This window comes from Anopheles marshallii, chromosome 3, assembly GCF_943734725.1.
Source record: "Anopheles marshallii chromosome 3, idAnoMarsDA_429_01, whole genome shotgun sequence".
Classification (NCBI taxonomy): Eukaryota; Metazoa; Arthropoda; class Insecta; order Diptera; family Culicidae; genus Anopheles; species Anopheles marshallii.
Window position 1 is genome coordinate 83,962,590 of NC_071327.1, and position 18,243 is coordinate 83,980,832.

Genomic DNA, 18,243 nt, shown 5'->3' on the forward strand with positions numbered 1-18,243 from the left:
GCTTCTGAACCATTATTACCTAGAGTAGATAGAAAGCAGAATAAAATATGTGCTCGTTAATAGCTGTAATCTTCCATTCGCTTTGGATGCTCGTCGGGATCACTTTCTGCAGAAGAAAACTAAGCTTGAGAGAGGGGAATGTCGTTACCGTTCAAAATGTCGCCGGTTATCTGACCAGACTGTAGCATACGATTGAGCCGTTCCACTTCCGACAGAGTTTTGGCGCTCCTGAGAGCTTCCCTAAGTATTTGAATTTCTTCTGGGCTGGCGTTGTGGACAGCTTGCTTTTCGGGCGATGCGGCACCGGCTGCTTCAGGTGGTAACGTCTGTTTCGATTTCCGTGCAATTTCCTTGAGAACTTCTTTACCTTTCTTGGTCTTGAAGAATTGCGTGGCCGCCTCGCGTTCCTTTTGTCGGATCTTACGGAAATCTAACAACCGTAGACTAGGGAAACGTACAGCAACATACTCACGATAGTGCTGCTTGGTTGAGACAGGATTCGTTAACAAACTGAGCGTCTGCAAATGTGGTAGTTTTACTAGCGGTTCCAAGTCAGACAGCTCCTGAATGTTATTCCCAGTCAGAATAACGCTTTGAAGGTTGGGGAGCGATTCTTGGATATTTTCGCCTATTCTTCTGTAAATGATAAGACAGTTATCATCAGTGATGTTCACAAGACCTCACTCATAACTAGACCTACACAATCCGGTTGTTGTTCAGGAGAAGACATTTCAGTCTGGGAAGACGCGGGAATCCGTCCAACTTACGAATATCATTATCGGAAAAGTCAATCGTGTCAAACTGATCCAAGGTGGCACCCATATTCTCAATTTGCGGAATTTTGTATCCTGAAACAGGCGGCAAACAGGCGGTGTGAGATGGATTGTAACAGCTTTGTATGTAAGACTTGTTGTGACTGTTTTAGCTTACCCCGTAAATCCAGCTCTCGGTCGCGACACGGGTTCATGTACTGCATGGACTGGTTTATCAAGTCAGGCGTAAGTTTCACCATTTTCAGCAGTATTTATCGCAACAAAATGATGGAAGAAAAAGAGCACGCCGATGAATGTTGTTGTTTGCAATCTGACGCTTCTCGATCCGCAATAAAACGCTTCGTTCACAAACGAGGTGGTAAAAGCTGAGATAGGCAGTGTACCGCTTGTTTCGTTAACGCTTGCCGAACGCCCGGAATTGCATCAAGTTTTGTGGTGGTTTTGCGAGCAGAGAAACAGAGAGTTTAGTTGCTAATGCTGTATTTTTCAATTCACTTGGCTTTCGAAAAGTATTTGTAGTCTCATACTTCCGGCTGCGCTCATTTTACGATTAAAAGAAAATTGCCAAAACTTTTCCTTCTCTTGGTGGCACAGCGTTATTCCCGAATCTATCTCATCTCTCCCCACCTTTGCACACTGGCATTTGACGTGCACCGTTTATGTGCCATAGTTGACATCTAGCCAAAACAGCAAGCGAGAAGCTTTGGATGAGAAAGAAATCGGAGCGCTTGTATTCACCAAAAATATTTACACTTTTTAGCTCATCGTTCACGTTCGGTTATCATCCTCATCATCAGTGCGAAAGGCGCGCAAAGCTAAACCGTTGTCCTAAGGCCAGCGTTTGGAAGATTGTAGTGCCAATGCGGACGCGCTGGCATCGTCGGACGGGATAATATACTTGGCGTGTGCATACACCGATTCAATGGAACTGATGAACTCCGAGGCAGTAAGTAATAACGATGGGCTGTTCGGTAAGAATCACACTAAAGGGATCACCGCAATGTTATTCTATCGTTGGACAGAAACCGAAATCGGCATCGAATTTGCAAAAAGAGGAGCTCGTGCTGATATTCGAAGAATATCAACAAAAGGGCAAGCTGGAAAACCTGGACGACAGCAAGGAACGTCAAAAGTTTTGGATGGAGGCGACACAACGGTTGAACAAGATCGAAGGTGGTACGGTTAAATCATGCTCGAAATGGGTAAAATATTGGGCGGACGTGCTCATAAACCTGCGTCGGAAATGTCGGCTAGTGGTGGAGGGCCGGTCCAAGCGGATCGGGCCCACACCGTTCGAGGTACGCATTATGCGCGTGGGCAACCTGTACGACGTGCTAGAACAGTGGACAAAGGCGGTGGAAAATGGTGGCGAGATGAGCACGATGCAGAGCGTCGAAGAGGAGTACTATCCGGAGGACACCGGTGTGCAAAAGGAAGAAATAGTGGTGGAAAACTATTCGGAAGATCCGCTGGACGAAGAGTTTGTGGCCACGTTTGCCAAACCGGTCGAAGAGACCGCCCAACAAAGTATCACCACGCAGTTGCACATACGAAAACATTCGGGCGAAGTGTACAAGCCACTGGTCAATCCGCCCCAGACGGAGTACGTCGAGCTGACGACCCTGCATAATGCAACGAGCGAGTTCTTACGACCCAAGGGTACCGTCACCATAGGGCAACCACAGGCCCGGCTGAAGGAGAATCTGAAACGCACTACCGAGAAGTTGGAAACCGTGATGAAGAAGCGGAAAATTGATGACTCCCAGTTTGCCATTGCCCAGGCGCTCACGAACATGTCCTCCGCCATACTGGCCCTGTCGAACAGTCTCAACGATTTGGCACACGCACTCATGAACGGCACCATGCAGTGAGAGTGGCGAAGACGCGTTGATTACTGATTAAGGGATGCATCGACAAATGCATGAACGATTTTTAATTGTCTTGTAATTTTAACTATGTGTGTGTTGTGTACGAGCGAGAGTGAAAGCGTTTGGCAGAAAAAATCGACGACGAAAGGTTACACGAAATAAATGTATCGTTTTATTTCATAATTTACAGTCACTCTTTTCGTATAGGTATCACAATAATGTTTTCAGTTGTTTAATGTTATTAAGTAAACGCATGGAAATCGTGGCTCCAACGGATGGACAGCACACCAATACTTAGCCTATACTACCTTCGCTCCTACGAAAGGTGTTCGATCCATCAAACTTCTCCGGATCCGGATCACTTACTCTATTCTGCTACGCGTATATTGTATTTGAACAAATTCAAAACAAACAAACAAAAGCATTACACATATATGGCTCCCGAAGGGTAGAGAACAGTGAATATGCAGACGACCTGGGCCCCTGGAGTTGGCTCGACGAACGAGAATGGTTGGCCCGTAACATGCGCGCCAATGATGATGGCGATTGATATGCCTCAAATTTCACTCTTTACACGTCGGGAATATTATATCACTTTGGCTTAACAAACTACCAATGCAAAATTCTTCCAATTTCCAAAACAAATCAAAAGCGTGTGTTGTACTCCTTACCCTACCTTCTCCCAATCACCCGCGTTCACCGTTGCTTCGCGGGAGGTGGCTAAAATCATCAAACGTACACGTGGAACCTGATCGGTTAGGCGAATCGCTAAACGAGCCTCATGGGACACACACCTACAGAGATACTACGAGCAAACTTGGAACATGGGCAGTGTCGAATATTTCACAGAAATGATTTAAGGGAACGACACACGGTGACGCTGGAATCACGCACCAAGGGTGAACCAAAGAGAATTGTGTTTGTGTGTGTGTATGTGGCTAGCGGGACATTAACTACAAAGAGACAAAGGTGGGTTGCTATACGCTAGGACGGCACGCTAGAGGCTAACTACGCGAACAGTAACGTTGCACATCACATAAGATGCGATTCGTTTCTGTGCCCTCGCGCGATGGCGTGGTGCTGAGTTTGCTGAAATCTGGCTGAGCTGGGCTGAGTGAGATGCGGTGAGACGACGGGTCCTTTACCGTTTGCAGTTGTCGTAGAACGAATAGGAACCGCGGCTGGCAATGTCGGCGTATTCGCGCTTCGGTGCGCACAGTTTGTTCGGATATTCAATGTTCCTTTTTCTGGATGGAGAACCAAAGATAAATAGAGAGAGAGAGAGAGAGAGAGAGAGAGAGAGAGAGAGAGAAAAAGATCAGCATGACCATTAGTGAGTTGCTAGAATACACTTAGACTTGGCATGACTTACTCTCGAGAGGGCATTTGCATCGTTTCAACCTGTATCGACTTCACGTACAGATGGCTGTTACACCAGAACAGACACAAGGTGGTCGGTTCCAGCACGTTCATGTCGTGTGTCCAGGCTAGCTCCACTTTGCGTATACGATCACCGAGATCGTGTGGATTGGTGACCACCACCTGGTACGTCGTACCATGCTCCAACCGAGCCGTTCCTTTCGGTGTCAGGTCAATGTTCCGCAATGCACCACGCTCGGAAAAGATGCCGGCCGTTAGATGGCCCTGCACCCACGGTTCAGCCACCTTCGGTTTAGCCAACTCTACTGTAAAGCGATAGTGGCGCTCTGTTCCAAGTGGCCAGAGAGATATGAATTAGTAAGCCATTTAACACGCTAACGTAAAATCGTTGTTCAATACTTACGACAAAATGGGAAATCGCGTCCCGTGGCAAGGAAGTACTTTCCCGGTTGCGGTGCTACCGGTACACTGGAGGACCCACTGATGACATCGTTCTCCGACACGTTTTGACGGGTAGTTGTGATGGGCAGAGAGGCATGATAGCCCATCAGAGCGCAATTACCCGACGTGCACTTGAAGCAGTTACCGCTGAGGAAATGTTGATACGATGGACATCGATGTGCTGTGGGAAATTAAAAAACCAGCGACCATAAGCACCAGACGCATGATGAGCTGAAAGAACACTTACCAACATAAGGACATTTGCCGTTGATACTGTCGATAAACAGCTTGATCGCCCGGATATGATTACAGGCGAGCAGAACTCGGGACGCTTCCTCAATACCGTCCTTGATGAGCGTCAGTGGAATCGTGGCGGCACCTTCCTGAGATAACGCACATCCCGGCTGCTCTTTTCCGTTGTTAGGATAGAAATCCAGATGGCCACAGGCGTGCGACATGCCGTACCCGGGAATTTCCAGCCGGAACACACTTCGCCCATCCGTGTGGATAACGTCGACGAGCGTAGCGTCGGAAGGATCTAGCCGTACGATTGGTCCCATACCTTGGAAGTACGGTTCAGCCGGATCAAGTCCTGTGATGCGTCCCAACCCTGGAATTCGTTCACCGGCATAAGCTGCCGTATGAGCACCTAGCGAATGGCCAATCAGATGAACATCCTCGGGCTGGAGGCCTCGATACTCTTGCAACTTCCGTATGAGGTAGGCGATTTCCAGCCCGACGAGACGCGTGTTCGCCGTCGCTTGCGTGTAGAGAGGCAACGATCCACCGGCCCAATCGACCACTATCACGTTCAGGGCACCGCGCGTGATCAGCTCGTCGCGCATCTCAGACACCCAGTTCGAGAGCGGTGTATCGATGAACCCGTGAATGATGAACTTGGTCGCCCAGTCCGGATTGAAGTGTGATTTCATCAGCGTGTCCTTTGCCTCCGCCTGCAGCAGCTGACCGTCGGTTGGATTCTTCTCGGTGTACAAGATGAAACGCGTGTTGATGACACTCCGCGGCAGCGGGAATACGTTGAACGGCCGGAAGATCAGATGGTACCATTCCTTGGTGATGTTCAGGCAGCCCAGCTCACCGTAACATCGTGTCATATTCTCATCTGCAAACGAGCGAGAGTGGGATGAGTTAGATGGGATGGACGTGGAAGGCCGGTTTGGGTAACCGGGGGGCACGATTGACCCGGTTCCTTGCTCTACCAATCTTTAGCTAGCAATTATCACTGTGTGACCTTCGCGTACAGCATCGGTCGCACTGCAAACCAATTTCCCAGCCCGAAACTTGGGACATCTTCTTGGATGCGAAGGTGTGAAAAACGAAGGCCACCCATCCGTGCGTGACCGGCGGGAGCAATGAGGAAAGCATAATCCAATGCAACAGCCATCGATCGTGTTGCGGAGGTGCTCAAAACGCTCACCTTCGATGCAGATGAATGCAGCCCTGCTCTCAGACATTGTTCGCGAGCGGTTTCAACAACGGAGATTGAAAGTAAGGTGGAAGCCGGCAATTGATGGCATGGCGGTGTCCGTTACCCAACGATTCATCTCGTAAACTTTTCCCAGCCATTGGACATGACTTGGAGGAAGCAAAAACTCGCACGTGTGTGAAACGTAACTGGGGCACCAAAGAAAGAGAGTGAGAGGTCCCAACGACACGAAAACGAGTCTAGATGTTCCTTTTTCATTGAACTATTAACAAACTATTGCTTCAAACTTTTTCCCCATGTTCAAGTGACCAAACTTATCTAGAGGATAACATGAGCCATTCAGTGCCTAAGGTAGAAGGCTCTATTCCTCAAGAAAAGCCCATCGACCATGGATATGGTTGATTAACAAAACAAAACAAAACAAAAACTCATAATTAGCTCGCTTCATTCGCGAGGCTTTCAGATCTCACAAACAAAACAAAACAACAGCAAAAAATGCGCTGAATGAATGGATGTCGCCACTGCATGGTGCACGCATTAGGAACAATATGGGTTCCCGCTCGATGAGTCGATAAAATAACGATCGCTCGCTTTGCTTCCAAACCGGTGAGCAGGTATCGTGGTTGAAATCTATGTCAAGAAAGCATAGGAGAACACCTGACCTTCGGACGCGTCTTGCGCGGGCAACACCAGCTTGGTGGTGGCTGAGGAAGCCGAGAAGTGCCCGCTATGCTCAACAGCTGATGGAGCTGAGCTCCAACCACCACCGCTTCGCTTCTCTTCCTAAACCAATCTTCGATGACATTGAAAAGCAGAACAAAAACACTATGTCTTGGGACCATCGTGTCGTGGATTGTGCTGGAACTACTACTGTTTGTGATGATAAGGCAGTCATTGCGCGGTCGGCAATACTTACATGGCAACCAGGGAAGGTTGATGTTGTCCATCCGTGCCCAGTTGAGCGCATCCAGGGGACCGGCCAGACCGGGATCAACCGAGCAGATGATGCTTGTAGCTAATAATGATGAAGCTAGAAAGCTCAACATCGTTTTGGTGGGTCTGTAAATGAAAGAACGGCAAAAACAAAAATATAGCGACACCATTAGACAATGCGCTGAATGAGGTGATAATAACTTAATGGCCGACGAAATTATGGCTCCAAGGCATAAAGGACTTCCTCACATTGTTGAGCGCATTAAAATCACAAATAGTTTGATATCAGCTGGAAGGAAATCACCTCGCTTTAAAAGGTGACAAACGATGACGCAGACCTTCCATAACAAACGACCCCATGTCAGCCACCGGCAAGGAGAGACAGAAAAGGGCAGGACAAAAAAGCAAAGTACGGTGACGGGCGTGATCATTAATAATCATGCAGCACCGTTGCGCGGTGCTGACGATGACGGCACAGAAAGCGAAGATCTCGTCGCAAGACAAACAGCGAACCCCCCCAGGCCGGTTCGGCCAGTTGAATGTTCGAGTCCATATCAGTTCCATTGGGGGTTTCTTTCACACCCTTGCAGTGATCGTAGAAGTCTAGTGTGTTGGCTGGTAAATATTTGGAAAGGTCGACCGGTTCTCCACTTCCCTGCACTGGCACATGTTGCGGAGTTCTGTGTTTCTTTTTTTTTCGATAAACATTCTTGTATCTCGGAGGAGCTGAACGGTAATTTGATAAATACGCGCAATTCCATCGCCACCGAGGCTTGCAGTTTTTGACGGAATACTCCATCCGTCTCAAGCGGCTTGTAACACACAACGATCGTGTATAGAATTAGTCGACGGTTTAATAAGCGATGTGTACGCGAACAATCGAAGCACTCGCATTTCGCAACCGTTGTCACCGGTCAGCTGTACAGCGCTGGTTCGAATCATTCATTAAGCGGATTGAGAAACCATCCACTCTGCCAAGCGTTCCAATGTGCCGGGCACGTCAATTTAATGAACGATTCAATGAAGCATCCGATGACGATGCATTTACAATTCCTGGTCCTCTGGCTGAAGGAGAGCATGTCATGTGAAGGAAAAAAAAGAAAAAAGGCACACACGGCCAGATTCAATCGCCGGTTCCAAGCGTGCCCGAGAAAGTAAAAATCAAGTTGCAATTGAGCGTTGATTGCGCGATCTTGCAGGCAGCTCCCGAATAGGTCGGGCACCCCGTCACCATCGCTGCGAAAAGAAAGTCAAACCAAACCATCGACCGACCGACTGGTGGGAGCTTTTAAACGTTACCGTGGCTGTACTGTGGCCATAAGCGAGCGGTTGATGATGACGGTTGATTTGCAATTAAATAATACCTAATGCTCCCGTGGGCCAATTCGGTTCCGATGTCGTAGCCGAATGCGGAAAACATTCCCCGCGACGGAATGATTGCTAAATTAATTAATTTTTGGACCTGGTTGCCCAGGGGTCTGGAAAAATTTGCTGGACTTCAACGCTACCGCTCCATTAGAAAGCGATTGTTGCGATCAACTCCACGCCACGTTTAATTATTCTTTCCTGCAACGGGTGCGAGTGTAACATGGGCTACAGTTTATTGCAGTACACGCGAATGCAGTTCACACCCACGCCTTTTGACAAGAACGATGATTTATGGAAGTGTGTCAAACAGAGACGTCGCCTTGCGAACGAAAGACTTGCGCGAGCGAACTATGCACAACAGGCGACGAACCTGAGTAGGAAATTCTAGCAATCGTTGCAATGTTTATTTGTCGCACGCTCGATGACACTAGCAATGGGGCACACTTTTATTCCAATCGAGCTCTACATCCCTCGATATGTTTATTAATTTACATTTATGGTCGAATAATGTAGTGCCCCTTTTCTGCGGTTGCCTAACCGTAGCGGCCCTGCATGTTGCAAAACGTACAGGTATACGCTCGTTCCGTGTGCTCACCAAACAAATGCGCACCAATTGAACAAAGTTGGTGTGCGGGCTTGGGAGCGCACTAGACAGAGGCAAAGGCACACAAAACACAAACAGCAAAAGGTGAAAATAAATCGGAGCAAATTGCCGACGACCGATGGCTGCTTTGCTGCTTTGCCCGTGCCCGTGTAGTGAGAGCCTCGCGCTCACCCGTTTAGGTGCGGGATTATATCATCCCAAGTGTGCGGCCAGCAGCCCGGGGTAACCGAAGCAGGTTAAAGTGTGCGGCCACCGCAAGCCGCACTAAAACTTCGGCAAGCAGTCAAGCGCACGAAGAAGGCTAGCTGTTACCCGTGCGTGCACCGTGCACACGGGCTACGGATTGACACAGTTCGGTTTCGGAGTCCTACCGACCTACTGTTGCCTTTGAACTGCATTTGGTGAAAAACCGTGCCGAACTGCGACGCGTTTCGGCTGCACTCGACGTGCATTGTGCTGCGGCTCTGCTAACCTTTTGTTTTCTTATCGTAATCCACGCCTTCCCAGCGATGGAAAGGGAAAACAAAAGACGAGGCATTTCAGTATGGCCAAAGAGGGGAAAACAAATCTTTTCCACTCACGGGATGAAATACTGTTTTCGGTAATAGCATCTCGCTTACGAAACGCACCTTGCACCGAGGTTTTGTGTCCCTGAAAATGTACGTACAGCGTCCTCTTTACCCATTGCAAGGATGACGTTTATCGAGAGTCACGCAAAGCTAAGTGTTTATCGTGCGCTTCTGGTGGGTTGCATGGAGAAAATTGACGTTGCGCTGCACCTCAATACACCACGATTGCAACATAGTCGCTAATGGTCACTCACACCCTTCGGGTGCGCTTGTCGCCGTTCGACGTCCGTCAAAGTTGCTTTCCCCGTGAGGCAGGCTCCCGGAGACAGGAACTCTTATTAACATCGTAAAGCTATACTTCGTTTTCCCTGCTTCCTAGCACTTGACAGAACCAATAATGACATCCATCCCACAAACGATCATCTCAAGAAACGAGTTCGTGATCACTTCCTTCCTGCAGGCTAGTCGACCCGGGCATCTCGGCAACCCGTCTTCCGTTTCCTGTCATTAGTGTAGACGAAATGTGGCCGCTGCTCGGTTTTGCGATTCCCCACACAAAGACAGGTTCGTATTTCGGATCCGGCGACACACGCATACGATGACACCCTTTTGCTTCCAAATACCGCCAGCAACGATCGATCAGCGAGCGATCAAGCACAGGTAATGCCAGGCCGACTCGTTTTCAATTCGAACCGCGTCCCAGCGACTTGTTTGAAGTTCGCTTCGTTCGCATGACCGAGAGCACAAGCTTCGAGAAGAAACGATCCACCTGATCGATGATGAGTCGGGTTGGAGTGGTTCTAAAAACTATAGTGTTGTGTTACCAGAGTTACCAAAGACATACAGCAGATGAGAGGCTTGTCTCATGGTCTGGAAATTGGGTCGAGTTGTCCAAAAAACCGTAGCCTCTCCTTCGTTTCGATGCGGTTGAATATTTGCCCACGAGGAGCAGCCGTGAAAGAGTTGCAAAAAGGAGCGGATTCTTCTTCGACTCACATTCGCAATGTTCAGCAATGCTTGAACACCTCGTAGACTCGAAACGTAAACAAACGTTACGCAAGCCTTCGGTTGATCCTCTTCGATCTCCCTGCGCTAATGTACATCTGCCGCGTCATTCCAACTCAGCAAGCGACCCAAACGTTATGAAAGTGAAACTGAATCAATCGATTGCGATGAAATTTATATCAGAAACATTCTAATTTCTATTTTTCTATTTTTCCCAAATGAGGGGTGACACTTACGTTTAAGAAACAATGCATCAAACCAGCAGGGTCTCACTTGGTGCAGTGAGTGTGAACGAAAGGTGGCGGGCTACAGTTGGGTCAGGGGAAATTCATGCGTGGTTGGGTGGGATCACTAAAGCCTGACTGCTGACAGGTTTCGTACGGTAGTCGTGCACTGGACGGGTTGCTGCAAAAACGGCAGTACCATGCGTTGGAAAGGAGAAAGAGAAGACAGAGAGATATAATAATATCCCTCCTGGGATGTGCACACTGAAGGTGAAATTTTCACCGATGACGGGGAAAATGCGATGAACGTTATGTGGCCACCAGTAGCCGTAACTTTGGTGGCGCTAATTTTACGAGCTCGCATTTAAAACCACACTTTGATAGGATCGTATTGGTGTCTCTTTTACGTGGTTGCCGTTGTTGCATCGCAAAGCAAAAAAACACACAAGCACACAAAAACGATAAATGGAATATCGCACAATGCGTAGTGCGTGTTTTGGTGTTGCGTTTCGAAATCTGCACGTCTGGCTATATGCACTTTGTTTTTGAATGTTTCCTACTCACTGCAACCTTTCTCTATTAACCACACAAACACACACACACACAGATAGCGCGAGTTCGACTTCGCGTTCGATTTCTCACTATGGGTGGAAAAAAAGGTACGAGAAGCTTCACGATGTTTGAAAGTATGCAACGAGCAACCTTCATTGAATATCCTTTTCCTTGAAGGCCTTCTACAAGTGTTCACCATTCACGCGTACTATCGAAGATCACACGAATAACCCGTCACGGTATGTGTGTTTTTCTTGTTTCGAACGAGTCACGAAACCCATTCCCGCTGTTTCACGAACCTTTTCCGCTATTCAATATGAGCTATTTAGTGCGTCCACAGCTGAGTCTTATGTGAACTTAAGCACTGTTGCGAACGATATTAAAATTACACTTCCTTCTCCAAATTAGCACCAACACAGGCACGGCAACGATCTAGTTCGCAATGGAAAAAGCAACCAAACTCACTCTCACACAGCGGCTGGATGAGGCGGAAAAATTGGGGGTGTGCGCCCAGCGCGAAAATCCTCTACGACGTTTGCACACTTTCACTGTCTGCGATTGAATGAGCCGCCCGTGGTGGATTCTCCCCAACATCATATAAAATATTTAACCCCTAAAAGAGCAGCTTTTTTCCAGCTGGTTCTCCAGTGGACATGGTATTGTATGGTCTACAGTGAGCACACCTTGCCTGCTCGTGCTCTCACGCTCGTGCTTAGGTGTGAGAAGACTGTTGGAAAATGAGAAGTTGAGAGAGTTAACCCTTCAAGCATGCAGACGAATCGTTTAAACGTGGGCCGTTTGTTAAATTTCGTTCCAATCCGATTTGAAGATGCTTAAAATTGATTCCGAATTAATGCACCAAATGGAAGATTATTGCTGATTTGAAGCTCCTAGAAGCGATCTCCAGTTTACGGTGCATTCGGTGCCTGCGAGCAATTCGTTTCAATGTGTCCCAACGTGGGCAACTCAAGATTAGCCAACACAAGATGCACTAATCCAAGCGATCAAAGCTGTCGGTTAGTAAGCACAGGGGCTCGTCCTGTGGAAGTGGACGTTCATTTTACTTGCTAATATGTCCACTAGCGCACCCGGCATCGGTTAAAAATGTCACATTAGTATGGGATTGGGGATTTGGAAAGATGTTCAAAGCCAACGACTATTGGTAAGGCACCGGACACAGCCGCGCACCGCCTTTGTGGCCTTGATTTTCAATACCTACAATGGCGAGTCGTCGGAACGAATCGAATGATACGACCATGTTCATCGAACATCAGCAATGCAGTCGGTTACTTCAGCAATTGTCAGAATAAAGGTGGACATCAATAGGTGGTAACCTTACACCTTTATTCATGCGCTAGGTAAGCCGTACAATTGATAGACGTCTGTACGTCAAATGCGATCTGTGGCATTTAAATCCGTTCGGCCTTTCGATGGAAGGCGTAGAAGCTTCTATCAAAGTTCAAACCCTAAGCCTCTTGACATTGGAATGCTTAGACATTGGAATGTTGGGTAGACTTTCCATTCTGAAGAGTCCATGAAGAACTTCTCGAATAATCTGGGGGATGTTTTCCAAGTGAAGCCAATTTTTGTTAAGATGGATACCTTCCACACGATTTCTGATAAGCTGTTCCAGGTGCTTAGTGGTCAGATCAATCCGACGTTCCGTGGGTTTCACTTTCTAAGAGAAGATAAAGAAAGTGATGCAACAGGAAAGATTCTTGCCTGACAGCCGTTGATTAATGTTTGCTTATAAAAGATTACGGCGAGGCCCAGACAGTTGAGAACCCTGAAAAGTGGCATATCATGTCGCTGGCGGGTAGAGATTTCCATGCCTGTCGGGTATGGACATGGAATGTGATTATGCCGACTTGTCTTTGTGACGCTCGGAAGACATGCTACAGGAAGACTGCTCATTACAGGGTTGTCCTCAGTCGGGTGCATTATCACCGCGACAGTTCTAGGACATCTGTAATTCTCCTCCTTCAAGCTGGTCATTAAACTCTGGACGAAGCACTACAGTGCGGCACTACGCCGGTGAGGTCGGTGCCTAATTAACACCTGCGTGCTATTTCCATGACCGTCACTTAAGGACTTAAGGTCCGCTTTCGTTAATTCGCAACTGTCGTTCTAATGAGAGCGTTTACAAGAATTTCCACCGCCAAAAAGTCTTGCAAAGCAATGGCGCAATGGCGACCAGCAGAGATACTTCCAGAAGGAAAAATCGACCCTAAACGATCGATAGGATAGCTCCGTCCTAAGAGTAGGTTTCACGTGAAGTGCCCATTACCTCGAGCAGCTTCTCCTCGACAAGAACCGACGGAGGTGAACGCGTGCTGAGTGCGAGAAAACACGTTTTCCAAGGCGTTACTCTGCCTCTGCGTCAAGTGGTCATTTCAGAGAGGCAGCCGAACGTAGACATGCTCGCGGAATTGCGTTGATCGCCCACCGCTCCTCCAGCACCCACCCCCATTTTCTTCGATGCTCAGGTCAACGATGTGGAAGCTTCGATGCACTTCGAACTTGGTGCGTTTTGTACTTCAAATCCGTGCGTCCGTAGTATCATTTCACTCAGCACTCAGCTATACAAACTAATACAACGATCGGTGCGGCTTAGCGTTGGCCTGGCCGGCGGTGCGCATTGCTGTAACGCGTCGAGAACATGAAACACACTTTTGCGCACCCGAGCACGTGCGCGTGCAATGGAAAGATCGGCACCGTATAAGCGAAGTGTCCGGTTGAGCTGCCTCGCGGCCAAGCAGGAAGGGTGCAACCGTGGCGAAGGTGAAGGCAGGGTAAACCACCTTCCAATCGGTACCCAAATATAAACGTAAATATGCGGCTCGCGTCTAACGAAGCGAAGATTGAGCAAGAACCAGAAGCGGTTTTTATTCGAGAAACTCAAATAAAAACCGAAACACACACTCGCACCGTTCACCCGGCGAGCCCCAACCCCATGCTCGATTGTTGCGAACCTTTCCGTGCCGAGGATGGACGATAAGCGATTTCGACCCGTGTGACGAAATCCCCTAACCATAGCCACGCGTCCTACCAGCGCGTCTCGCACGGCTGCACATCGATGAATCTTCCTTCCCGGCGTCCATAATTTCTCGACAAGATCTAAACGACAGCACAAGACACGAACCTTCGCGCTGCGTCAAACCAAGCGCTTCAAATAGCGCGACAAACGACCGTACTGCCCCGCGTGGCCACCCTGAATCACTCACACCGTCGCCGTCAGACGCTGCTCGAAACGTAAACCGTTATCGCGCCATTCCGATGAACACGGCTTGCGCAATGGTGCTCAAACGCGCACTGTACGGGGCGGGTGGCCCATTGCTAGACGATCGTGACGTTTTTGTTTCTGCCAGCGGGCATGGGATTTTGGGAAAGGATCTGCATCACCTCGAAGGGGCGTCTTCTGGCTCAGCCAACACCGTCACCGTATGTTATGGCGCCGCGCTTATGACGACTCTTTTTCACTGCTGCCTCCATGGCAACCAAGGGAACATATTTGATTTCGTGTGCGGGGTGAGTTAACAACTAACGACGGTGCTGATGGCGTCATTTCCTTGTTATTGTCTTCGGTTAGGCATTCCAGGTTCTGGCGAGGATCGTTTAGATGACGAACGTTAAGCCGTGATGGTGTCTAACGTTGCACATTGAGCATTGAATTCTCTGTTGTAACAGAAGTTGATCGCTCGATCGAGGGAGTTGTCGATGGGTTCAATACTAGAGAGACGATATAAAACAAGGGTTAAGGTTCAAAATTATCCATTAATTCTTCGGGATGTATTCCAGTAAAGAGTTCTTCACAGGTGTGAAGATATAAATTCATTACATCAGAAAATCGTAAAGGTTTTTCTCTGTGCAATGAGTCATACGACATTTAAAATTGTGTTTATTAGAAATGGGAAGCAGCTAAATGACTAAAAAACACATTCTCGTTGTGTGGTTCGTTGGCATTTGAAAAGCAAACCGCGCGCGTCGCTTGCTGCACCGATGCGAGCAGAAAGAATTGATCCCCGCAGGTGGCATAGATCGTGTTTCATCTACCGGCGCTTGTTGAACAACGCTTACCAGCATTCCAAATAGCATCAACTCTTCACCTGTTACGCGTGAGAGGCAGGTTGGTACGATATGAAACGAATCCGGGTTCGGGGGTTCCCAGGTTAGGGTGCCAACCCGGCCATTGATGCCAAAGTTCGCCATCGAAAGCGACACGCTTAGCGTAACGACACGCGCCCTGGACTCGGGACGTTGCCTTTGTTTTCCTTTCGCGTCCTAGTTCTCCATTTAAGGACGGACAATACGGGGACTCCATTACGTGCAGCGGGGCGCGCAGGGCGGGAGAATATTTAGATCAAAACGCTGGCCTGCACCGGCCGCAAGTGGTGCGAAAAGTGTGTCGTGTGTTATGTAAAACGCTTCACCCCACGATCGTTCCCCCGAAGCATTTGCTCAGGTTTGGCCGCGAGACACTCTAATCTCTATGTTTTATTACGATTTCACTTCCTCATTCGCATGCCGATTTATCTTTCCTTCTTGTTGGTGGCTCACACACACACACACACACGACCGGGACGCTTCGACGAGTGGGGCACCAGGCGCGCTGGGCTACCTGCCAGCTTAAACCTATCTGGTTGAGGCTCCATATGAGCGGGCGCGCGCGTGCGCACTTTCCATCGAGGCCAAATCATGGCCCGGCATAGTAATGCTGCTAAATGTTTCTCGTACTACTTCGCGCCTCCAGTGTTTTTACTTCTTGAGCTTAGCTTTCGTTTGTTAGTGTTTTTGTTTTGCCTCGGTTCTATTTCTTTGCGCTTGATTGTTGTGCGAGGCCGTTGCAGCTGTCCAACTTCTTTCCTCGCTGTGCTACGCAATTAGAGTGCTTTCCTTAGTTTTTTTTCTCTGCACACGATCCAAGAAAAAAGGGGCCTTTCGAAGGAAACGGAATCGAGAGCAGAATTGGTTCGTCTGGGTCGCGCAACAAAGCGATTGCTGTGGAAATCATGCTGCGAATGTCGGTAACATCTTCGTCGTTGCTCAAGAATTTGTTCTTCGTGTTGCGTTATTTGTTAACAAAATGTTTCTTCCTACGCTGGCGGACTTACAACCAGCGATTCGAGCAAAGGAAATAGATGGTATTTGAAAGTTTGGGGGACTTTCGGATCGGGGGAAAACCCCCTATTAATTATTTGAATTCTTTACCTTGCAGTATCAGAATATTCTAATGTTTGTACAATATTTGAAATATTTCTAGAACGTTACCGCAATGCAGTTATCCGGTTATAAGCTGGCGTTATTCAAATTTTAACATTTGATATTCCAATCCAATGTTTTTTTGTGTGTGCAAAAACACAATCGAAATGTGGCTATCAGTTACAAAACCGGAATCTTGCTCGCTAATGTGCGTATGTGGTTCCCAAAGAAGCCTACCGGTTATTGCCGTCCCTAATGGCATGGAGCTTTGGCGACGGTGAAGTTTGGATCACAACAGCTTTGGGATGGTGTGTGACGGAAAACATGGCTAAAAAATAATAAACACACGCACACATTAAGCCGGTCTGAGTCGCGTCGCAATTATGCGATTTGCTATAAGAACTTTATGTCTCGCATTAGCACAGCAGGTACGGTTCCGTGCCAGTATGAGCGGCTCCGAGCGTACCTCGTTTAAGATGAACTTGAGCTAAGCAAGTAAGGTCGTCGAGAGTCAGGGTGGGAGAGTGGTCATTCTAAAGAACCGAGCTCAGACGATGCAATCCATACGCAAATGGACGCAAGGGTACGGGAAAGCCTCGACGGCGTAACTCCGGCTAGGTGTTCTCGGCTACGTTCACCTCAATCTCGTACCACAATCGAGAGAGCTTAGTCAACGAGGGTCGGCTTAATTGAGGTCCGCCACCGGGCCTACCTCGCCTTTTCCCTCTCGTCCGGTTGGCGTTCTTGCACCGGTATTGCGTTGCGTTGTTCCTATGCGTCGAAAACAACGCGACCCAAGTCTAAAAGTTGACAACAACAAATGTTTTAGAGATCGTTTTGAAGAATTGTGCGGAGCGTACCGCTTAGGGGACTGATCTCGTAGCGCTTAGAGTTCGTGATCTTCAGAAATTGGAACATTTTGTAGACAAAGGTTGCAAAGATCCACACAACTGCTCACACTCGCCACGCAAACAAACGTACTCGAACGAATGCGGTAGAACCATTCCCACGTCAGGGCTGCACTTTCATAAAATGCGCAATGCACTTTTCAACAAATGCATCACACCGAAGGTCCACACCGATCCAACCGTCCCCGCATTCGTATCGACCATCGAAAGGCAACCGAGTGGGATGAAAACGTAAACCGTTTTTTTTTTATCTGTATTCATATGGCAAGGACGAATGAATCTATCGGAATCTCGGCACTGGGGCTCGAAACTGGTTGAAACCGGACCGCTTGCACTCGCTGTCGTTGTACTTTGTTATGCTGCGCCGTGTTGCATTCACTTACAGCCATGGTTTTTTTTCCTTTTTTCGTTCGCTGCATCAATCGATACCTGGCGTACGTTGTAATTGAATTATGGTCGATGGTATCTTTTCAACACCACTGGGGCGCCTTTCGTACCCAACGAATCGTCCCAGGGTTGCCACGGTGTCATGGCAAAGGAAACCGAAAGTAGCAAAAAAGGCAGAGAGAGAGAGAGAGCGAGAGAGAGAAAGAGAGAGAGCGAAAGAGAGCGAAAGACAACAGCAACTCTGGAACAAAAACAATGAAAACCGGGAGCCGGGAGATAGTCGATGTTGGCGTCACTAACCTTACCCAAAGATTCCATTCTCCGATTCGCGCCAAAGTAGACCGGAATGACTTGTTTTAGGGTGGCGGGTATGTCTGGAGCACGGTGCCGATGACCTCATTTAACCCGGTGGATGTTGTTTTGCGATGCTGGCGCCACGGTTTGTTTGCGCACCCGGGTCAGACCCGCGTGAGAGTGTGAGAGGTCACAGACCGCAAATGGAACGATGGACATTTTACAGGTCAACCATGGTCGCCATGGTATCGAATCGATCGTCTATCCTCAACGATTATATCGTCCCCATGC

The 18,243-nt window shown here is 48.3% G+C and overlaps 3 protein-coding genes across 3 annotated transcripts; 1 reads left to right on the forward strand and 2 right to left on the reverse strand.

Annotated features, from left to right (window-relative positions):
- Window positions 1-119: 119 nt before the first annotated feature.
- On the reverse strand, window positions 120-1,012 carry LOC128711898 (probable U2 small nuclear ribonucleoprotein A'). The gene is made up of 3 exons (XM_053806787.1): window positions 931-1,012; window positions 701-848; window positions 120-636 (listed from the first exon to the last, which is right to left on the reverse strand). The coding sequence occupies exons 1-3, from the start codon at window positions 1,010-1,012 to the stop codon at window positions 120-122; spliced, it is 747 nt and encodes a 248-aa protein (XP_053662762.1).
- A 683-nt stretch (window positions 1,013-1,695) lies between these two features.
- LOC128715094 (uncharacterized) lies at window positions 1,696-2,644 on the forward strand. Its single transcript, XM_053809977.1, has 2 exons — window positions 1,696-1,719; window positions 1,796-2,644. The coding sequence occupies exons 1-2, from the start codon at window positions 1,696-1,698 to the stop codon at window positions 2,642-2,644; spliced, it is 873 nt and encodes a 290-aa protein (XP_053665952.1).
- Window positions 2,645-3,782: 1,138 nt separating this feature from the next.
- On the reverse strand, window positions 3,783-6,955 carry LOC128715801 (pancreatic triacylglycerol lipase-like). Its single transcript, XM_053810718.1, has 5 exons — window positions 6,826-6,955; window positions 4,710-5,585; window positions 4,425-4,643; window positions 4,014-4,347; window positions 3,783-3,888 (listed from the first exon to the last, which is right to left on the reverse strand). The coding sequence occupies exons 1-5, from the start codon at window positions 6,953-6,955 to the stop codon at window positions 3,783-3,785; spliced, it is 1,665 nt and encodes a 554-aa protein (XP_053666693.1).
- Window positions 6,956-18,243: the final 11,288 nt, after the last annotated feature.